This window comes from Galleria mellonella, unplaced genomic scaffold (genome assembly GCF_026898425.1).
Source record: "Galleria mellonella isolate WM207_F2 unplaced genomic scaffold, CSIRO_AGI_GalMel_v1 utg200, whole genome shotgun sequence".
In the NCBI taxonomy this organism is placed as follows: domain Eukaryota; kingdom Metazoa; phylum Arthropoda; class Insecta; order Lepidoptera; family Pyralidae; genus Galleria; species Galleria mellonella.
This window is the reverse complement of record NW_026442034.1, coordinates 3,147,355-3,171,867: the sequence shown is the minus strand read 5'-3', so window position 1 is coordinate 3,171,867 and position 24,513 is coordinate 3,147,355. Positions and strand designations below refer to the sequence as shown.

At 34.4% G+C, this 24,513-nt stretch overlaps 2 protein-coding genes across 6 annotated transcripts in view; one reads left to right on the top strand and one right to left on the bottom strand.

Moving 5' to 3' along the window:
- The window catches only part of LOC116413014 (calaxin), a 214,901-nt gene extending 205,402 nt beyond the window's left edge, over positions 1–9,499 (top strand). The window contains exons 1-6 of one of the 3 annotated variants that reach the window (XM_052894236.1): positions 2,155–2,430; positions 2,526–2,594; positions 3,814–3,916; positions 7,375–7,637; positions 8,652–8,774; positions 9,193–9,497. In XM_052894236.1, coding sequence (XP_052750196.1) covers positions 2,533–2,594; positions 3,814–3,916; positions 7,375–7,637; positions 8,652–8,774; positions 9,193–9,298 — 657 coding nt within the window. In that variant the 5' untranslated portion in view covers positions 2,155–2,430; positions 2,526–2,532 and the 3' untranslated portion in view covers positions 9,299–9,497. Of the gene's footprint in view, positions 1–675; positions 897–2,154; positions 2,431–2,525; positions 2,595–3,813; positions 3,917–7,374; positions 7,638–8,651; positions 8,775–9,192 lie in introns of those variants that run through there. The other 2 variants (XM_052894235.1, XM_052894234.1) reach the window with 2 other exon arrangements.
- Positions 9,500–10,362: 863 nt separating this feature from the next.
- Positions 10,363–24,513, bottom strand: part of LOC113513526 (epidermal retinol dehydrogenase 2-like) — a 101,546-nt gene continuing 87,395 nt past the window's right edge. Inside the window, exons 1-7 of one of the 3 annotated variants that reach the window (XM_052894183.1) lie at positions 23,192–23,317; positions 15,971–16,118; positions 14,352–14,503; positions 13,730–13,907; positions 12,708–12,893; positions 11,877–12,059; positions 10,363–10,644 (exon numbers count right to left, since the gene is read on the bottom strand). In XM_052894183.1, coding sequence (XP_052750143.1) covers positions 10,564–10,644; positions 11,877–12,059; positions 12,708–12,893; positions 13,730–13,907; positions 14,352–14,503; positions 15,971–16,118; positions 23,192–23,220 — 957 coding nt within the window. In that variant the 5' untranslated portion in view covers positions 23,221–23,317 and the 3' untranslated portion in view covers positions 10,363–10,563. Of the gene's footprint in view, positions 10,645–11,876; positions 12,060–12,707; positions 12,894–13,729; positions 13,908–14,351; positions 14,504–15,970; positions 16,119–22,436; positions 22,582–23,191; positions 23,318–24,513 lie in introns of those variants that run through there. The other 2 variants (XM_052894184.1, XM_052894185.1) reach the window with 2 other exon arrangements.

Here is a 24,513-nt window from a genome sequence, read left to right as displayed (position 1 = left end):
TGTTACGCAATAATCGAAAATATTGGGTTCGAAGAGTGAGAGACGACGACTAGCACAAAATGAGTTGGAACTTGTCTGTGAGCCCAGACGCTCACTGCCACAGACTCAGAATGTGTAGTTCAACAAACTTTTCGAAGATGGCTACATCTATTTCGTCTCTTATTACATTCATGATCTTAGGATGTACATACATTTAGTAATGAAAGCACTCCTCACCAGAAGAAACGATACCACAATACAGTCTGTGGATGCAGACGCTTTAGATTTCTTTCCTGTGAAATTTTATGGACAGGCTTAGCTTAGCTTAAATATATTCAGCAGTAATAGTAACAGGACGCTTATTTGCGATTTTAAATTATATAATAAATTCTTTATAAACGTATAAAAATATTATTATTTATATCAGCCGTTAACTGTCCACTGCTGGACATAGGTCGCTCCCATAAGGAGGGGGTTTTCCAATAGTTGAAACACTTGATAGGCTGATTGGCAATAGTAGTTCGGTTTTGGTGATATTTTAAGAGGGACGCTGCTGCCTCAACCGTTTAGTTCCTTTATTCTCCTCTTACGACACCTACGGGAGAGGAACGGGTGACCTATTCTATGCCGGAACCATACGTTAAGCAAAAAGAAATCAGGTATAATACAGAAATAGGTGTGTTTTGGTGACCACAGACAATGGCAGATATGAATAAGCATCAACTGAGTATGGCCGCCAGCGCGATAGCGTTACGAGGAGTGAGCCTCTTCCTCAGCGCGGGGCGAGCGGCGGCCGAACGTCGGGTCGCTGCTGCCGCGGTCCCTGCACGCCAGAAAAAGCCTAAACCTCAAGTGTTGGGTGCACGACCACCGCAGAAGGTCTTTGACTTGCTTTTGAAGACTACGTGGTTTAATAAGTAAGTGATACTATTACTAGTGTAATATAATGACGCCTCAATTGAGAATGCCTTATGCCACGAAGATGTCTGACATGATTTACTGGCGAACGGCTTTAAGTGCCCTCCGAAGCACGAAGCAAGTACTTATTATTTTAAAAAAAATTGCAAGGTAGCTGTACCAAAAACAGTATAGTTTTAGTGTTTTAACCTTGTGTTTAGTGCTTTAATCCTACTATGTTTTATTGAGCAAGGTGGTATATAACAAATACACTTGAAGTGAAACGGAAACTCATTAATTGAGCATGTACTAGAATTACCAGAGGGAGACTTTGTACAAAAGTGGTTTGCTTGGGCACCTCTGTCTCATTCGTGATTTTACCGTGAAGCACTTGTGTTCGCATGGCTGTGTTTCAGTTTAAAGGGTAGGATATGGCAGTGAATTTACATGGTACAGAGGAATAAACATATTACTTTACTTATGTATTACTATATAACAAAGACAGAAATAACATTTTATATTTTAACTGACAGAATGCAAACTCAATGGCGAACCGACTAAACACCAGCAACTTAGAGATAAATAATAATAAGTACAAACATAATGTCTAAGATTAACGCACTGTATGGTTTTTTGGAAACATTCAGTTTTATCATATCATTGCGTGGTCTCAACGCAAGAAGGAGCTTGCTTGGCCAAGTCTGTTCGTCTTAACGTAACATCAAATAAGTCCCATCTACGTGCTTACTCGTAGTTACTGGGCGTATATATATATATATATATATATATATATATATATATATATATATATATATATATATATATATATATATATATATATATGGGTGAAAATGTGAAGGGAAGTGAAGGGTGATAGATGAGAATGAAAATGAAAACAGGCCAGTTAGCCGATCATGATGAATTCATCAGGAATTAACCATGATAGTTTCCAGGGAGAACCGCGAGGAGGTCGACCTGATTGGGTATATTGCTAGCAATGGGATTCTCAGTCTCCATTACTAACAATCCCTTTTCCCCCGACAAATATATATTTTACATATGCGACATAGCATTTTTAATATCAAACTAGAGGAGCGTATAAAAATGGAGAAGCTTCGAAACAGGAATTATATAACTACCGTTTAAGTAAGTTTAGTTCACTATTCTAACATTGAGTCATATCATGGTCCGTATCTATAAATTCGACAACACTATTGTACATGAAATACAGCCTTCAACTGATTTGATTCAACAGTCGACAATATAGGCGCGGCGGGACGGCCGACTTACGCGTTTCCCTCCCTCGTTTCACGACATGCCCCATAAGAAATTAAAGGAGAAACAATTGGATGTACTACTTCAGTATACACATTTTAGCAAGTGAGTTCGCGAATTGGCAACAATTGGTTTTGTTAAATCAAAAATTTTATATTGATGAAATTATTTCAAAATTAAATCGTGTTTAACGGAGTTGATTTCTAGTAATTTGATTTGATTGAAACAAAATTATTTAGGTATAAAAATAATTTGTGTTGTATATTTATTTAGTTTTCTGTAAGTATTAATTGGTATATTATATTCCAAATTAAGTAATCTTCTATAAAACGCATGCAGAATTAAAGGAATTAAATTTTGTTTTTATTTAAAAGAGATTAAATGCCGCGCGGAAAATTAAAAGAGAAAACATTAGAAGCCTTAAAAAGTACACATTTTAGGAAGTAAGTTAACTGTTTTATTCTTGTGTAGTTCTGTTATTAGTTATAATTTCATCTTATCATCATTATTAATGTGAAATTAAATTCATTTGTTTATTATAATTTGACGCTATAATAGGTGACAAAATTGTTAAGAAAAACTTTTTTATCCCAATTATGGTATGTGATGCCATCATCTTGTCTGAGTAACCGAAATATTAACTGATATAAAAAGCAGATGTTGACAGATTCTTGGTGAAGTTTTATAATTTTTTTATGACCACTTTCTGCCATAGTACAGCTCGTCATCGACTTGGAATTTACCGTCATACTTTAGAGCCTAGATGGTAGAGTACAGCGCGGTTTCAGAGTTATTTTCTCCCACATAGAAAATAGCTGAAGTTATGGAATGAGCTTCTCTATCTGGGTTTTTCTAAGAGCTACTACAGCATCAGGGGTTCTTCAAAAAAGGGGTAAAGAGGTTTCTTTAGGGTCGCCAACGCGCGCGTATTCGACATCATCGTCATCATGTCAGCCTTTAACTGTTCACTGCTGAACATAAGCCTTTTCCTTGGTGGGACGTTGTTTCACGTTGGACGAGATGCCACGTTTGACAGGCTGGTTGGCAACCGCAGTTAGGGTTTAGAGATGTTTTAAGAGGAATGCTATTGCCCATCCCTCGTCCTCTCTTAGTTGATTCTTACGACACCCACAGGAAAGGAAGGGGTGCCAAAATCTATGCCGAGACTACACGGTCCCTCTTATTGCAGGCGTTTATAGGCTATAGTAAGCGCTTACCATCAGGTGCGACGTATCAAGTATAGTTTGCCACCTCAGTGGTATAAAAAAAAGTTAAAAAAAGCTTTTGGTAATATTTTTATTTTTAATTTCCCTCATCCTAAATATGCTTATATAATAACTACTCGCCTGTCAGGTGTTTGAGAGTGTTTGAAAGTCGGTGATGTCCAAATACGACCGGAGGGAGACTGTACAACAAACGTTTGCTTGGGCACCCTTGTCCAATTCATGTTTCTACTGTGAAGCAGTACAGGGTACAGAGGAATAATACCTGAGTCCTCAGAAATAGCAACGCATGGGGGGTATCATAGGCGAAACAGTTTACTCTGTTATGTCCATGGTACTGCTCATGTCTATAGGCGACAGTTACCACTTTCCATTAGGTGTGCCGTCAGCTTGTTTACCATTCTAAGTTGCATAAAAAAATAATTTTAATAATTTGCAGGAATGAATTGGAAGCTCTGTTTACAATGTACCGAAAGTTAGTAGCAGCTGCCCAAGCGATAGCTCCAGCTACAGCCATCGGTCAACAGCCTGTGAAAGTGGATGTAAGTACTCATACATTAAGAGGGCGGAAACCATAATATTTGGATGGAAAGGGATGGTTAGTAACGGGTTTTTTTTATACCACTGAGGTGGCAAACAAGCATACGGCCCACCTGATGGTAATTGGTTACCGTAGCCTATGAATTATGCCTGCAATACCAGAGGTATTACGCGTGCGTTGCCGACCTCTTTACCCCCCCTTTTGAAGAAGCCCATGCTGTAGTCTCTTGGGAAAACCTCGGCAGGGAGCTGATTCCATTCTAACAGCTCCATTGCTAGTAATATACCTTATTAGGTCGACCTCCACGCAGTTCCTTCTGAAAATCATCGTGGTTAATTCTAGTCGAATTCTCTAGAATGGGCTGACTGACCTGCCTTCATCTATCACTGGTGCCCCGCCATCGTATACCGATAGCGCAGGCGACGTTACCTTTCCATTTTCACCCATTAAAAAAAAAACAATATTTGAAGCATTTTTTATATGCATGCAAATATTATAGCAGCTTGTGTTAACGATATACAATGACGGGGCGCTAATGGAATATGAAACGATGAGGTGAACTCAGGTCAATTGGATCATAGTCATATATTCCAGAGAAATTAACCAGGATAGGGTTTTTTTATACAACTTAGAATGGCAAACGAGCTGACGTCGCCTATAGACATGAGCAGTACCATGGACATAACATAAATAACAGAGTATACTGTTTCGCCCATGATACCCCCCATGCGTTACCATTCCCGAGGACTCAAGTACAATAGCTTTTATTTCATTTGGAACAAATTACTCTTGGTACTCGTATTTATTAGTATTATATATTTTTAAAGATTATGTACAACAAAAAAATAAATAAACCGATTTCAATTGTGACAAAACCAGTTATAAACTAACTTACTGTACCGATTTTGACAACATTTCTAAACGACCAATCTGTAAATATAATAAAATTTATAAAGGACCAAGATGTAAGTTAAAAAGGAAATTTTAAGAACTCTATAGTATACCTAGTCGTTTTGTGTAAATGACGTCCCGGGCTTGATTCTTGTTTAGTTCAAATTACGAAAATATTTTTTGTAAAATGACGCGAGATTCTGGACTATGCCTCTATTTATTATTATTTATTTTTAATGTTTATTATTAATGTGTAATGTTAACCTATTTAAGTTAGTAACTGCCATAATGTTATATATATGCCATAATGCCATATAGTTATGCTATAATGCTAAATATAGCCATCAGTAAATAGTGAATAAAAGAGGGCGTGAGTCCATTAAAAGGACCCAACGCATAGAACTGGGAGGAAAGGGATTGTTAGTAATGGAGACTGAGAATCCCATTGCTAGCAATATACCCAACCAGGTCGACCTCCTCGCGGTTCTCCCTGGAAACTATCATGGTTAATTTCTGATGAATTCATCATGATGGGCTAACTGGCCTGTTTTCATTCTCATCTATCACCCTTCACTGGTGCTCCGCTAGCGTATACCATTAGCGTAAGCGGGGTTATCATTCCATTTTCACCCACTAAAAAAAACGCATAGGACTTAAAATAATCAGCTTTTAAATGCATGTAGGCAGTCTCTGTGATTTTATTGTTAATTTTATTGTTACAAGTTTCGTTAGCACACATTATATTTTAATTTAATAACTACCGGTTTAACTTACGTGTAATTAGATCGAAAAAGCTCGAGCTTCTGAAATTCGGAATCAATTCGTGATCGTTAGTCATGAGTGGCTGTGACGCGAGCACGAGTTTGTTTGTTTGTATGTTATGTTTGTAACTTTTTATTGTTCAGTAAACCCTCAAATTATAGGATATATAATGACTATAATGGTATATTTAGCCTATCCCCTAAAAGGGATTTCTTCTAGCCAACTTTTGATTGTCTAATAGAGATTATTTGGCTAAAAAAAAATAGCTAAATGTATGGTAAGACGAGTATATTGATTATATATTACTTTGGCAATATGATTACCAAAGTAATAAATACATTTCAGTGGAAGAATTCCGTCTCCAGTAAACTAATGTCAAATATATATGGTTTGCACGCACGCAATTTGGTTGGTTACAGTCGTGTTCTACTTATATATAATATGTTTTTAATATGACAAAAGAATTTTTACTATGACAAGATGCTATAATGCTTATATGTTATATAACCGCATAAGATTAGATTTTAATAGAGGTGGTATATATATATATATATATATATATATATATATATATATATATATATATATATATATATATATATATATATATATATCAGTTACAATATCTATATACTGATCCATTAATGTATAATGACAAAAGTTTATTATTCAAAAAATAATGTTGTATAACAGACTTTTAACATGTTTGAAAATAGATATCAGACCAGAGGGAGGCTTTGTACAAAAGTCGATTGCTTGGGCACCTCTGTCCCATTCGTGTTTCAACCGTAAAGCAGTTGTGTTTGCATGGTTGTGTTTCGGTTTGAAGGGTGGGATATGGCAATGCATTTAGAGAGTATAGAGGAATAACACTTGAGTCCTCAGGGATGGCAACGCATGGGGGGTATCATGAGAGGGTATCAGGAGGGGGTATCAGTATACTCTGTTATGTCCATGGTACTGCTTATGTCTATAGGCGACGGTTACTACTTTCCATCAGGTGAGCCGTCAGCTTGTTTACCATTCTAACTTGTATAAAAACCTACTGTCTTGTGATACGGTTAATTATAAGAGCGCCTTTAGAATCACTATTCTATTTGATCAACCGACTTTAAAAAAGAGAGAGGTTGTATTTTTGTGTTTGTTACCCCATAACTTCGTCATTTTCAAACTAAATTTTCTATTCTAAATTAAAATTAAATCATTGAAACAATATTTATTTCTAATACACCATGTAGGTCTTGGCATAGAATAGACCGCCTGTTCCTTTTCCATGGGTGTTGTAAGAGGCGAGTAAGGGAGCTTATGGAGGGTAGAGGGACGGGCAGCAGCGTCCCTCTTAAAACATGACCAAAAGTTGCATGCTAAGTGTGGCAAATACTTGCAAAACTCCCATATATAGCACCCCATTCATGAGAAGGGCTACGTTCAGCAATGAACAGTTTAACTGATACAACAGCAATTTTCCCTATTAGGTCGACCTCCACGTGGACCTCCCTGAAAACCATCGTGAACAATTCTTATTGAATTCGTCACGATGGGCTAACTAACTTAACCTGCTTCATCCTCACCTATCATCCGTCACTGGTGCCCCGCCGGTGTACACCGTTAGCGCGGGTGGGGATACCATTCCATTATCACCCATTAAAAAAAAACTGATACAACCGACCAATCTGAAATTATGATAATATAACTATCAATTAGTTTAGTTTTTAAATAAAAAAAACTAGTTTTGTCAAGATTAAAGGAGTTTTATTGTTATGAAACACCATTTTAAATTATTGTGTTCTTGGTTTTTTTTTACAGGGAATAGATCAGAGCACATTCAGAGATGTGATGCATAACACATTCGACTTAGTAACTGAGGAGACCATTCTAGAACGAATGTGGGTGACTTGGGAGCGTGGCACCAGCGGCGGAGAAGGCGCTCTGAAGTTCGAAGCATGGGTGAAAGGACTGAGCAAGCTCCTTAGAGGCACAGTCGAGGAAAGAATAGCCCATTGTTTTGCCGTTTACGACCTAAACAATGACGGATGTATAAGTAAAGATGAAATGTTTTTATTGTTGAAGTAAGTAAGTCATTCAAATTCATCATCGTTATTCCAGCAAATTTACTAGGTACGGAGGAATAACACCTGAGTCTTCAGGAATGGGAACGCATGGGAGGTTATCATGAGTGAAACAGTATACTCTGTTATGTCCATGGTACTGCTCATGCTTATAGGCGACGGTTACCAGTTTCTATCAGGTGGGCCGTCAGCTTGTTTGCCATTCTAAGTTGTATAAAAAAAAATAAAAAAAAATGTTCACTGCTGAACAAACGCCTCTACATAGATAGATATAAGTTTTGCAATATACGGACCCACTAAGTTTCTGCAATACATTCGAGGCCGTAACTACCAGTAAAGACTTGAAGTTACAATCTTGAATGTATGTATGTAGAAGAAATGCAATATAGTATGTTCATTTGATCATACTATGCTGCATATCTTCTCTCTAGAAAATGTTGATTCTAATTGCTATGTAACTGATACATAACCATTGTTGGAATATCTTAACTTGTACCTGTGTACGCACTTCAGTGCCTAATTAAGTACCTATTGAAATAATTTAGTTTGGCATAAAATAGTGATAAGTACATACTTTTTTTTTAATGGATGACAATGGAATGGTAGTCGCGCCTGCGCTATTGGTTTACACTAGCAGGGTACCAGGGAGGGATGATAAGTGTAAATGAAGGCGCAAGTTAGTTAGCCCATCGTGATAAATACACTTGGAATTCAGCACGATGGTTTCCAGGGGGGACCGTATTAAGGTCGACCTATTAGGGTATAGCTTCTCATTGCTAGCAATAAGACTGGCAGTTCGCATTAATAACAATCCCTCCCCCCACAAGTACATACTAGGTGAATTCGTTTGATGAGGTTTTTGCATTTGTTGTACGTAAGTTTGAGCTGTTACTATCAATGTTTGTGGTTACTACCAAATCGAAATATATTTATATATTTCGGAATAATTACAAAATATTTTGAAATAAAAAGAGGCCAACCTAACTTAGTAAAGAAACAAAATATCATTTCTAGGAATTCTCTCTTGAAACAACCTGGAGACGAAGACCCCGATGAAGGAGTGAGGGAATTAGTGGAGCTGGTTCTAAAGAAGCTTGACGTAGACAAGGACGGACGAGTTTCAATTGAGGACTACAGGTTAGTACACAATATAGGTAGGAAGCTTTAGTATATGACATTACAAAAACAGTTTCTTTGTGTTATACGTATCTAAAAAGTTGATATATCTATGTGCGCTTGTAGTAGAAAATTTACAACCTTTATTAAGTTTCTATGAATTTTTTACACCATGTATTCACAGTGTGATCGAATCAAATACGACAATAACAGTTCTGTTCAGACAATAGTTCATGCCATTAAATATTGTTAAATTTGGAATAAAAAATATGAACGTTCATTTAAGTTCACCTTTGTACGATTCATTACCTCTGTCATATTTTTATATATAATAAGGGTGTACAATAAAGCATTAATTAAATAAATCAATATAAATTAAACATTCAGTTTATGAATTAAATTAGCCTAACATAATATTCAGAAATATTTTTGTCCTCAGAGCGGCTGTAGATCAAGAGCCATTGTTATTAGAAGCTTTTGGACAATGCCTGCCTACCAAGAGACAGGCGACCGCTTTCCTGAAGACTTTGAACTCTAAAGTATAGGACATAAGGATATTGTTACTAGTGATTAAGTAAATTGTGATTAGGAAAACAATTTAAGGAAATCAATACAAAACCAATAGAATACATAATTGTAGTAGAATCAACTATGTATTAAACAGTAAGTAAAACTTATAAATATAGACATCACGTGATCATAGGATTAAATTAAAAATTTATATTATAATAGTGTTATAATTGTTTTAATAAATAAATTAATTAATACTATTTTAATATTTGTTATTTTAGAAAACGCAATTTCTGTGTAGTTTTAATATTTTTAATAATTAATCTGAAAAACACTACTATAACGTATTCACAAGCAAATTATTTTAAATTTAGAAATATTGTCAACATAAATATTCGGTACGTGCTTCGCTACGTATAAAGTGAAATGATAAAAAAAAATTAACATGAATGACATAACAACATGCTTGTACTGTCAACACTGAAAAAAGTTTCAATTTGACAGCACAATCCCCATCTTAAAAAAAGTTTAAATTTGACACTAAAATCCTCATTAACAAAATGATCCGCCATTTATTGAATTCATGTGATAAGTGAAAAATGTGATAACCCACCCATAAAAAAAAAAACACAGAAAATAAAGGGGTGGTCTAGTCTATGCCGGAACTACACGACAATTCTCCATTAGGCCATTTAATTCTAAAATTTTGGGGGGAAAGAAATTATTAGTGATGGAGGCTGAGAATCCCATTGCTAACTGTATACCCAACCAGGTCGAACTCCTCGCGGTTCATCTTGGAAACTATCAGGGTTAATTCCTGATGAATTCATCATGATGAGCTAACTGGCCTGTTTTCATTCTCATCTATCACCCTTCACTGGTGCTCCGCCAGCGTCTCCTATTAGCGCAGGCGGGGTTACTATTCCATTTTCACCAACAAAAAAATATCTAAAATAGTCAGAGAATTGCGAGCAAGTCTGGTGTAACGTTAACCAAAACGTCAGCATTCAACAGGCGTAACTGCACAAGAGGTTACTATCGTGAGCACATTTTTTTATAGTTTAAAAAAGGAATATAATTGGAAAATAAAACGTATAAATAGGTGGTAGTATTTTATTAACAAAATTAATTCATTGAAATGTCACATATTACCCATAACAGTGTTCGAGGGTTCAATTGATCCACAAACCACTGTTTCATGTAAACAAATTACATGCAATCACAAGTTTACTTTGTTCTAATTAAATTAATAAGTTAATTTATTTGTCTGTACCATAATGTACCAGTTTTAATAATTCACCTACACATCGTCGGGATCCAAACCGGTTCCCAAGAGATCAGTGCACACCAAGGCTGAGGAGATTGGCAGCAATCGGTAGAGCTGTCAACAAAAAGAAGTATTAATGAATTAACGTGATGCTAATAACCAAACAAGAGTCAATTGTAATATTCGTAAGTTCGTTTCCTAAATGGGCTCGATCAGAGGGTCTACCGTGAAATGATTTCCGTAATTTCAGGGCCAAACGAAACAAATTCGATGTTAAAATTACAGAATATAACCGTACAAAAATATAAAAAATGTTGAAATATCGTTCATTGAGACTATTATGATAGGATTTATGTCGAACGAAATGGTAACCATTTACTTGACTGATTTCGGTATGAACAAAAACACGGAATTATGTCGGAAAATTCGGAATTTCAATTCATGGTAGACCTTCTGTATTTAAATACTGTAGTATATCGAAGTTCTATATGAGTACTCGAGTATCTTAGAAACTATTAGGTATCGAATCAGTGTTCGAATTAGGTTAACTTTGCTTATCATTAAAACATACTACACTAGTGATCCGACCCGGCTTCACATGGGTAGATAAATTAGTATTTTATACTAGCTATAATAAGCAAATTTTTGATACTTTGGTTTATATTATTGTATTTTCTTAGAGATTTATAATATTATTTTAAATAATATATTGTTTATATTTAATGCCTAGCCTAGTTTGACGTTCATAAGCGGCTAAAATGTCCTACATGAATAAATGATTTTTGAATTTGAATTTAGTTATTGGCTGATAGTGTATCTTTTTTATAGGCGAAGGAATTTTAAAATCGACGGATTAGTTTTTGACTTTACCCATTACACACAAACAAACATACTAAAAAACAAATCTCTCCTCTTTATAATATTAGTGTAGAATTTAGGCATGACTGATATTGAGTATTACTCTAATATCTATATATTGAGTTCTTTTGGACATGAATCAATATATAAATATTATAACTGAAATATATATGTGGGGGGGGGGGAAGGGATTGTTAGTAATGAGGTATAATAGCCCCATTGCTAGCAATATACCCTCTCAGGTCGAGCTCTACGCGGTTCAACCTGGAAACCATCATGGTAAATTCTTGTGGAATTCATCATGGTGGGCCAATTGACCTGTATTCATTCACCTATCATCTTTCAATGGTGCCTCGTCGGTGTATACCGATAGCGCGGACGGGGTTACCATTCCATTTTCATCCATTAAAAAAAAATAGATATTGCTACATTTTACCCAACTCAGTATCAAGTATAGATAAAACAAGTAATGAGAAAAAATAAATCACCTTGTTCGAGTAGAATAGATCAGCGGGTATACTGATTTCGGTGTATTGACGTCTGATAGCGTCGACGATAGCGTCCGCGGCCTGATCAGTGTCGACCACGTTCAGAAGTTTCTCGAAACGGAGATTTGGTTTCTTGCACAGACCGGTGTTCACCATTGTAGGATAGACCGTTGTTAGTTTGATCTGAACAAATAAAAAAAAAATTAAATCCATTATCACTATCCACCACTGAACTTAGGCCTTCCCAATAAGGGGAGCTTTACAAGTAGTTGCAACGCTTGGCTGGTGGGATAGCAACTGCAGTTAGGCTTTGGTCATGTTTTAAGAGGGACGCTGCTATCCATCTATCGACCATAAAGTTCCCTTAGTCGCCTCTTACGACACTGACAGAAAAGGATGGGGTGGCTTATTCTATGTCAGGACTACATGGCCATTATTGTCATCATATCAGCCGTTACTCTCTACTACTGAATATAGGCCTCCCCCATAAGGAGAGTTTTTTTTTATACAACTTAGAATGGCAAACAAGCTGACGGTCCACCTGATGGAAAGTGGTAACCGTCGCCTATAGACATGAGCAGTACCATGGACATAACAGAGTATACTGTTTCGCCCATGATACCCCCCATGCTTTTTGCTAGTTATACATTTATTATGTTTTTTTTTTATATAGTTTTATACTAGTTATCACGCCAATCATTATAATAATTGACAATATATTTATTTCATAGTAAAGATGGAGAAAGACATAGGCTTTTTCTGGCAGTAAATCAACATATCTCAGTAGCAGGTACAAACAGCAGGTATAAAACATAAATAAAAGCAACTTACTCCACTGAAATCCCTGGGATCTTCATGCAGTTCAACACGCAGTGCCTCCATGATACCTTTGACGGCGAATTTGGAGCCACAGTATGGCACAATGTTACGTAGACCCATCAGTCCAGCCATGGAACTCATAGATATTATGTGACCGTAGTTGCGTTCGAGCATATTTGGCAAGAATGCTTGGATGCCCTGAAATATTATATATTTTTAAATTACTAACACAATTTCACAAAGAAATTAGCTATTTTGGTTTATTACCTATCACCCACAATAGGGTAGGCAGAGAGAACTGGCTGTTAAAGGCTTCGTACTTTATTTACACTGTGTTTTACTTTATAAATTTTCATAACTTTTCGTACATATTAACCCGTTCTAGAGAATCACATGAATAATATATTATTTTTTTACGTACTCCATGGCGCAGAGGAAGGTACTTTGCTTTATATTGAAGAGGTCCCAGAATCAATTCCCGGTCGAGACAATTTAGAAAACGAATTTTCGTCGTAAACGAATTTTCGTCGTAAACGAATTTTCGTTGTAAACGAATTATAGAGTCGTCTCAAAACTCAGGGTATCCAAGCTTGAGGATCAGGTGAATACTGTAACTGTGTGACACTTATTGTTCTTATACCGTACTATACCATATCAGCTGTTAAACGTCCACTGCTGAACATAGGTCTCTCCCTTGGGGGGTTTTGCTAGTTATTGCCATGTTTGATAGGCGGGTTGGCAATCGCAGTTAGACTTTGATAGTGTTCTAAGAGATGCTGCTTATTCCTCAAATGTTAAGTTTCCTTAATCGCCTCTTATGACACTCACGAGAAAGAAAGGGGTAGCCCATTCTACGCCGGGATTACACAGCTATTTTTATTATTATTTAACTGACGAGAAGAACAATAATGCAGTTTGTTTTTGAACTCTAAATATTTATAAAATCCCATGTTTCATAGACTCCAAAGAAGTCATTGTCATGAGGCAGAAATTTAAAAGATTTGTAATCGCGTGTATTATTATTAGTGTCTTACCCATAAAACTCCGTGGATATTGATGTCATTCATAAGTCTAATTTCTTTTTCGGACTGTCTAAGGATAGGTTTGCAAGGCATTATACCAGCATTGTTGAGCAGAACGGTCACAATACCAACTTCCCTCTGGACTTTTGCGGCTAGATCAAAGACTGCGGCACGGTCGGTGACGTCGCATCTGAAAATTTAAACAGGTCTCATATTAATCTATTTTTAACATTACGTAGGTTGTTCTTAACGAGGTAAGTAGAGAGATCAAAGTGCTAAAGTCCTTTTATCCTTATATCCATACATCTTGCTTGCTTCATCCACTATCGAAACTCGTCTCCTGCATGGTTCCAGAGACGTCTTAACTCCTCCTTTAGAAAGTGCACGGTTTATTTAACCTTAGTTTATTGAATGTAACTTAGAAAGGCAAATCAGCTGCCTGATTTACAATAGTAACTGTAGCCTATACACGGACATCACAGAGTACGAGTATACTGTGACGTCCAGGATATCCTTCGTGTTGTTGTGGAAAGGAGTTATAATTTTAAAACAATATGAAAATCTTGAGTCACAGTATCTATCCAATAATTTCACTATAAGTACAATATGTGAAGTGGACAAATGAAATACTTACATATATCCATAGGCTTTTCCTTTTTCTTGCTTGATAAGCTCTACAGTTTCGTCGTTGTTTTGTTTATTGATGTCCACACACACAATTGTAGCGCCTAGCCTGCCCAGTCGCAGAGCCACCGCTCGTCCCATGCCATGTCCGGTGCCTGTGATCTGAAGTTTAGAATTTACATTACAAAGAGAAGAGCTAAAAGGAGTAATAACAATGTATCATATCACAATCCAATTATGCGCATGTGTAGAAAATATACCAATGTATGGACCTTGAAATTTTCCTACAATCCTTGCAATATTACATTGAGGCTGCCAATTTGTTACTTTCAATCTATAGTCGCCATTCTTTTAATATTTATGATATCGAATGTTATGCGGAGTAGTTATTGGTGTGCAAATTTGGTGCTGTTTTATGTGATACTTTACTAATGTATTAATTTCTAATATGTTGCTTTGCTATAAATGAATAAATAAATAAATTAGCTCATTGCTTGAATCTTATAAAATTGATAGAACTTTAGGTGTTTCGTAAATTAAATAATATTAGGTCATAATTACTGTTATCATAAAAATATTCTATTGAATCCGATTACTCGACTTGAACAAAGTTCAGTAACATTATCAGCCAGTAGCTAGTTGTTGATAATTACACTATTATCTATTGATATAAATATAGTAAATTAACTAATTCTAGGAATTTTTATCTTTATGTTGATACTCAAAATGTATTATAATATACACCTAATTATTACTGATTTGTATTTTTATAATTCCACGGGTTTTTATTTACAACTAGTGACTTGTTCCGACTTTCCACGGGTATATATGGAAATTTCTAATTTTTATTTAAATAAAATACACCAGCTCAGGCCAGGTGAAAGATCGAGCAAAAAATAAAATATCTTCTCTTTATAATATTACTAGTTGACCCCGTAAACGTTGTTTTACCACTTATTGCGAAATATAAAAATCGCGATTAAAATACAGGGGTTGATCGTAAAATGATGAAAATTTAAAGCAGTATGTACTTTTCAATGCTAAATCATATTTAAAACACAATTAAAAATTTTGTCAAAAAATATAAAAAAAAATTTTAGGGGTAGGTCACCCTTATCATTGAGGGGTATTAAAATAGATATTGGCCGATTCTCAGACCTACCGAATATGCACACAAAATGTCATGAAAGTCGGTAAAGCCGTTTCGGAGGAGTTTGGTAACAAACACCGTGACACGAGAATTTTATATATTAGATTATAGCTTATCTTAGGATATTTATGTCGTATTATATTATAGTCTGCGGTTGCCAACTCGCCTACCGAGTGTGGCGACTAGTGGCAAACTCCCTATGAGGAAGCCTATCCCCCATAAGGGGAGACCTATGTTCAACAGTAAACATTTAACGGCTGATAGGATGATGATGATGATGATCTAACTGGTATATAATAATAGTAATTAAAAACCCTCTCGCTTATAAACAGGCTTTCTAATAGTGTCTACCAGCGTTTTTGCTGCTTAGTAATAATATATATATATATATATATATATATATATATATATATATATATATATATATATATATATATATATATATATATATATATATATCATCCTCAATTCACACTTACCAATACAATTTCATTTGAAACATCTCTGGGCGTAGGTGGCACGATATGTTGGAAAATGCATACTAGATATCCAAATACTACTCGAATAGCAGCCCACAGTACCTCCAGGGTTAGCCTGATCACCGTTATTACTTGTGGCTCGTCCGCCCTGCAAATATAATGCATAAACAATGTTAATACTCTTACTCCTCAGGAATAGTAGCGTATGGTGCATTTGGGTCATTTACAACTAGTGCTACCCCCGTCCTACATCGGTGGACCTTTCAACTGTGCTTTCAACTTTGAGTTCATAATTTTTTTTTTGTACAACTTAGAATGGCAAACAAGCTGACAGCCCACCTGATGGAAAGTGGTAACTGTCGCCTATAGACATGAGCAGTACCATAGACTTAACAGAGTATACTGATTCGCCCATGATACCCCCCATGCGTTACCATTCCTGAGAACTCAGGTGTTATTCCTCCGTTCCCAGTAAATTCACGCCATATCCCACCCTTCAAACCGAAACACAGCCATGCAAACACAACCGCTTTACGGTTAAAACACGAATGGGACAGAGGTACATAAGCAATCTTGGAGACTCGAAACCAAAAAAGTTTACCAAAATTAGTAATCGTATTTGCTAAAAATTTGGCATTCATCAAATATTCTAACGTCTTAATAATAATAGGGATTGTTAGTGATAGAGGTCTGAAAGCCCTATTGTCCTTTCAGGTCAACTACCAAGTAGTTCCCCTTGAAAACCACCATGGTTAATTCTTGTTGAATTCATCACGCTGGGCTAACTGACTTGCTTTCATTTTAATCTATCATCTCTCATTGATGCTCTGCTAGCTTATACCGATAGCGCAGGCACGGTTACAATTCCATTTTCACCCATTAAAAAAATCCTAAAATAGGAACGCATAAGAGGTAAAATAGAAGAAAGAAGGGGAAGGTGATGAAGATGCAGTAGCGAAATCATATGTATCAAGACATCAGACAGTTAATCGTTTTAATTATTTATTGAAGTAATTAATAGCATAATATTTTTTTTGTATTATTGTTTCATTAGAGCATTAAAAAGTAAATAAATAGATAATATCTGTCATGTATTCATTAAACAGGTCCTAGAGGGCAGCTAAATCGTAAAGAGGCTACGGTCCAACGTGCGTAAATGTCTGTACCTAATATTAATAACATAATGTAGGTAATTTGTCAATGATAATTACATAAAAACAATTAATTGATTAAATTGATAAAACTCGAAGGCCGGCCATGTAATGTCGGATTTATTAGATAAATAGATATTTTTTTCAATGCGTATCTATAAATTTAAGTTAGATACCAATTTGAAAATATTTTTACCGCGTGACTCCTTACTTGATAATTTTAAATTAAAACAATTTTGCAATGGAGAATTACTCAATACTATAAAATATTATATACTAGCTTTTATACGCCACTTCGTCCGCGTAACCAGGATATCCTTTTCCATCTCATATATTGGGCACGTATATAAATTTTTATAGTGACTGATTAATTTATTAAGGCACTAAGAGATAATAAACGAATAACTAAATACACTAATATAAAAAAAAAAACATTAAATATATTAATAAATAAATTCACTTTCACATTTATATTCATCATCATTATATCATCCATTAACTGTTTCTTTTTATACAACTTAGTATGGCAAACAAGCTGACGGCCCACCTGATGGAAAGTGGTAACCGTCGCCTATAGACATGAGCAGTACCATAATCATAACTATACTGTTTCAGCCACAATACGCCCTATGCGTTGCTATTCCTGAGGACTCAGGTGTTATTCCTTAAACTTTAAAAAAAAACTCCATTCATGTTTAGACCCTAAAAGGTAACTATCAATCAATTTCTATATTTGACCAATAAACTAAATAAGATTATATTATTATTATTATTATGTATTATTTTAATTAAAAGTTTCTATTACAATCCCATCATTAAACCGATAGATTGTCACTTTATTTGCATTGCAATTTGATTCGAAAAACAATTCATTTATTTTCATTCTAATCGGATATCAGTTAGGATTTCGAAAATTATTACAAATTCAAGCAAATTGAATTCCTATTCGTAATTCTTAGTCTATAGGAGTGATAACGCATGAGGGGTACCATGGACCCCATGGTCCTATCATAGCCTATTCTGCGATGTCCATAATCGAAGAGTTAAATGAAAATGTCGCGATTACATCTAGTCCTATGTAATTGTAATTTAACATATATATGGTATTTTATATGACTTATAACTCAATAAATATTCAAAATGGTCCCGTGAGGTTTCGGCATAGAATAGGCCACCCCTTCCTATCCTGTAGGTGTCATAAGAGGCGACTAAAGGAGAACGAAGGGTGGGCAATTGCGTCCCTCTTAAAACATCTCCAAAGCCTAACTGCGGTTGCCAATCCGCCTGCTAAGCGTGGTATTTATTGGCAAAAGCTCCTTATGGGAAAGGCCTATGTTGAGCAATGGACAGTTAATGGTCAGCCATTAATATAAAATAACCATAATAAAATCAGTATGATGATGGTTATTTTATGTAATTTACAACTCAACAGATATGCACAATGGAGACTTTACAATACATAATAACTTTGTTTCTCATGCTATTGTTTATAAAGTATTAAATTGTATGAAACTCCAATAATTCCTTAAAGAAATTCACGCCAAACCCTGGTCAACTAACTCAACTACCTACTAATTGTAAACATAACGATAAATGTAACTTTGGACGCATGTATTTTATGACGTGTTTTGATAACGTGGTACCCTTTGTACAAACTTGGGCATTAGGTTATCTCACTGCCAAATTTCAAGTAAATCATTCCAACGTAGGGTCTTATTACACTGTCGTAAATAGAATCACGTGTACCTACACAGCTGTATAGGTAAGAGTTAATGGCAGATATGATGATGATGATCCTTCATCACCATCATCTGCTGAACATAGGACTCCCCCATAAAGGGGTTTTGCCAGTAATAGCCACGCTAGATAGGCAGGTTGGCATCCGCAATTGTTTTTTTTAATGGGTGATAATGGGATAGCCATCCCGCCTGCGCTATCGGTATACGTAGGCAGGGCACCAGTGAGGGATGATAGGTGATTATTAAAGCAGGTCACTTAGCCTATTGTGACGAATTCTACTAGATTTAACCACGATAGTTTCCAGGGGGAACCACGTGGAGGTCGACCTGATAGGGTGTATTACTAACAATGGATCAGTAAGACTCTATTACTAACATTCCTTCCCCCCCCCCGCAATTAGATTTTGGTGATGTTTTAGGAGGGACGCTACTGCCAATCCCTCGACCATTAAGATTTCTTAATCGCCTCTTACGAGAAAAGAAGTGGTGGCCCATCCTATGCCAGGATTACACGGCAAATGTGTACGATAATATAGAGAAATCAGTCTATTAATTCATTAACTATACTTTGTTTTCAATATTAATGGAAAGTTTACGGCATTATGCACATTTTAGGGACCTTATAGTAAGATTACGTTTTGTTTCATGTCTTACTAATATTTGTTACCTATTTTACAAAATATAACTAAATGATCTTTGCATGGGAACTTTTTATGAAAAATTTATATGAGGGGTAACTTATAACAGCAATCAAAGCTAAAATAATAAATTTCTGTAATTTTATCTGTCTGTCTGTATATTTGTTCCGGTATCACGCAGAAACTACTATACTATATAGTTTTTCTACTTCTGAAATACACGCATACAAAGTAGCGAGAAAAAAACTAGTATTTTATAAAAAAAAATATAGTATTATATAATCATATTAGCGTATATTTAGAGATAGAGTAAGACTAACATGTCATTACTCCTTTCCATTTTCAAGATGTCCTAAAAGGGAACTAACTGTTTTAATCCCTTCGTAGTGCAAAGTAAAGAATACACAACTTTCCCAGTATAATAACAATAGATAAATATCTTTATAGGTGAGATGCCCAGCAGTGGGATGATAGTGAACTGTTATAATTTATTATTTTATTATCTAACGATAGACACCTTTATTAATTTCGTTACCTAATCAAATGTCATTTAGCATGAAAATACATATGTATTACAACATTTGTCACGTGTTTTAAACACATATTTTAAATACATAATCAGGACTTAACGCGATGAAAAACCTTTGTATGTAAATAGTATCTACATACCTGCTTCTTTATTGCCGAAAAGTTAAAAACGCAAAAGTTAAAAATTAACTTTTCATCACGTGGACTGTTTACTTATTTTCGGGCCATTTCCAGTATAATGTTCGAAAAGTCATAATTTTGTTTTGTATTGTATAAACATATTAGCCATTTATCTGAGAAACATATGTTGTACTTGCCATGTTAACCTTTCACTGCGATAAGATGTTAAAATTTTTATATAACGACTACTATCATTTGTAAGCGATTGATATAAAAACATATTTGTATGTTTATTTTGTTTCAATTACCTTATAAAAATATTTTTATTTGTAGATGTTAAATGGTTAGATACGTAATGTTAATTCGACTAAATCTAAACGAAGGAATATGCAATTTTTCGTGCCGGATAGACAACGGAACTTGAGGGATTCAAATTGAGATCACATAATACTGAGCAAATATTAAATGGATATTATGCTTAGGATTACTGGGAACGACATTACCGGAGCTAGAAGACTATAAATAAAAGTCTACTGAGAACAGCATATCCGGAGCCAGGAGACTATAAATATCTTAAACCATGGGATATCGTAAAGCTAATTAATACAAAGGATCTATAAAATGATAGTATAAAGCAGGAGAAAGCACAAAAGTCCCGATCTGATCGACGAACAACGGTTTACCTGACCCCATACGCGAATAAAATACAAGATAAACAAACATCACCTTAACGTATATTTGACGTCAATTTGATTCTAATTTGAATATCTACGTCAAAAATCATCACCCATTTAGAAACATGCATGGTGCATATTAAGCGTAACTGACAAGCAATTTAGTTAGCTCGCCATAATTTGATCAAAACAATAACACTTAAACTAATAAATGGCAATAAATAAATAATAATGCAACTATGAATAGCTTGATAGCTGCTTTATGTTATTTCTTACTCGACAAATAGTGTTTGACTACATTTTAATCAGTGACTTGATCGTCTATGAGCCCTATAAAGTAGTCAAGTCAAAAATATGATTAATTTCGTACTTAACAGTAAAATTTGGTAAAATAGATAATTTTGAAGACTATAAAAGTGATATGGTAGCCCTGGTTTTATGGTGAAAAGACAGAACCATAGATTAGGGACTATATCTATAGAATATCATGGGGTTATAGTTGATAGGAGTTTACCAGTACTCAAACATCCACCACGGTCGAGTGGGTGGCCATGACAGATTTTTCAAGTGAAAAAAGGCATAATTTTCCAATATGTTTCATCAAATAATTACGCTATTTGATACTTATCAGAAATTCATATCAATAGGCCTTGGCCATTGGTCATAATTACAAGTGTCTATCTCTATAAACCTAATTAGTTGTTTTTATTTTCGCAACTTTGTATATTAATATTATTTTAAAATTATTTTCTTAAAATTGAATATTATTATCATTAAAATAAAATAAAATGAACATTTTTAAATAAAACTTATTCTCGCATCACTCGAAATCTACGATAGTCGAATAATTTCAATAAAAATATATTAGATTCTCTATTAAATTTTACAAGTAGGTGCAATAAATGTTAAATTTTTGAGTTTCTTGTGACAATTTGATATTTCTGCATAGTTATCGCCACACAATTATAATATACAAATTTTATCAAAATCGAAAACGATTTTTTGGTAGAAGAGTAGTTACAGTCAGATAAACGACGGACCTTATCCCATAGACGAAAATCCTTTTATAGGATAATTTCGCCATTGTCCAATGTTTTTCTTAAGAACTCTGTATTATACAATTTAAGATTTTACTGCACAAAAAAATCTTACAATATTCAATGCAGATACACGGTAGGCACTGTTACAATCTAGATATATCTATTATATGATAGAATCCTCAAATTATGGATTTTTTTAGTATGTAAACAAATACAATGTTTTAAATATTTAAGTTTTCAAAGACATAAAAATTGTAGCCATTACAAAATTGTACGGAATGACGACGACGTTCCTAAATTAAATATAAAACTTTTGCGTTGTTTACAAATATTTAAGTTTACGATCTGGATTTCACGCAGATATTGCACGATACCCATCATATATAGGTACTATTTACTTGTACGAGTAAACCTGTCACGTTAAGTTTAAATATTTTTAAATGACTCAAAGAAGTAACAAAAACGGTGCTGTCCTAGCTTAGATACAGCATTACATATACATAAAAATACCATCACATTAAAAAAAAACCTTCAACTCTTTGAAATCGTTTTGAAATAATTAAAAAAAGAACTCACATGTTGAACTGCTCCTATCCAAGCACCGGTACTAATTGAAATGAAACACAAACCTTTATTATAACAGGAGGATCAGTTACGATAAAAACACGATAAATTTTCATATCTCTACAATTTTTTACAGGTTTGATAGCATAATGATAATCATTATCACAACATATAAACATATAACTAGTTAAAACACAATTATGTCGTTAGGTGATGAAGCAGGTACGCAAAGAAATTCCCTCCATAACATATCAAACTGCATTCAATGTAAACATCATTGTGTAAACAGCAAATAAGTAGAAAACAGCTGTTTGAGTCGTGCAAATTAATACTGTCTGTTAATTATTATTTAATAATAATAAATAATTAATGTTATCATTCTTATTTTAAAACTAATAAACTCGTTAATAGACAACGAAACGTTATTTTTTTAAAGAACATTAAATTAAAAAAAAAATTAGAATTCACAAAGCTATTTTTAGTCTGTCACAGATTAAGAACTGTACTTGTGGTAATCTATTTCTATGATGTTTCTTAATAGATATGCTTTGCAAAGACAAACTGCTGCGTTTATTACGACAAAATGAATATGGAATTAATATGCGAGTAAATACTATCAAATTCAAAAGAATTATTCGAATTACCAATCACGTCTACAAAGGAATACTGGCAATTTGAGAATCTCATCTTTTTGGAAGTTGTTCTAAAAATGTTTAAATTCTGTTTTTTAAATTTCGAATTGAATCAATAAAATATAAATAACTTACGTCGAATCTGTCCTGCTAACAGTGCTCATTATTACTCGCACACTAATGAACTGTACTGAGATGGGTCCCTGCTCCTTATCTTTATTTATACAAGTGATATATTAGAGGTCTATCAACTATTAATATTCGTAGAAAAAAATATATATATGGAAGAATCATTATCGATACTTATTACTGTCAAATTTATCGTTCAGTGACGCATTTATTTTTAACCGTCTTCAAAGAGGCAAAGGTTCTTATTTCGGCCGTATTTTTAAGTGAAATCTGAAAGAAAAAAAGAGATACTTAATATGTAATGCACCCTCCAATTTATAACTAACTTTGATATTTCTTATTGCATTCGATGGAGTTTGGTCAAACATTGGTATCATAACAATTTTGTCACGATGAGTCGCCATTTTTGCTATAAGTTTGCAATTCATCCTTGTTTTATTAAATTAAATAACTTTTTCACCCTGAAAGCAATTCTAATATGTATGTATATATTTATTCTATTACTAATTGTTATTAATAATCCTACTGTCAACATTAGACATTAATTATTTGTTTTATGCTAGACTTATTTAGAATTCTGCAGAACTCATCATGTCAGTCTTATTGTATTGTTTCAATGCATGTTAAATAAATGATGATGTTGTTTACATTATATATTATGTCTGTCATTAAGTATATAGATGATTTAAAAGATATAAACTCATGTATTTTTTTATACAACTTAGAATGGCAAACAAGCTGACGGCCCACCTGATGGAAAATGGTAACCGTCGCCTATAGACCTGAGCAGTACCATGGACATAACAGAGTATACTGTTTCGCCCACGATACCCCCCATGCGTTGCCATTCCTGAGGACTAAGGTGTTATTCCTCTGTACTCAGTTAATTTACGACATATCCCACCCTTCGAACCGAAACACAGCCATGCAAACACAACTGCTTCACAGTTGAAACACGAATGGGACAGAGGTACCCAAGCAATCGACTTTTATACAAAGTCTCCCTCTCGAAGGCTCACCGCGACTAATATCTATAATGTGTTTTAATAGAAATTAATGAAAAGGTAACCGTTTTGTTGAAATTATTACTGAAACATAGTGAATGAAATTTAGTGACAAAACGAAACATATTTATTTGTAGGTACTATTATTATTGGTCCTTTGATCAGGTCCATTAATTATTTGTTTAATTCTATCGAAATTGACTCTACATATAGATTTTTTTTTATTTTGAAGTAGGAGTGTCCCTGATAATTTGTCTAGCTAGTCTTTTTATATATTTGTATTTTTTTATATTATTTTTAATATATATTTTGACTTAAATATTT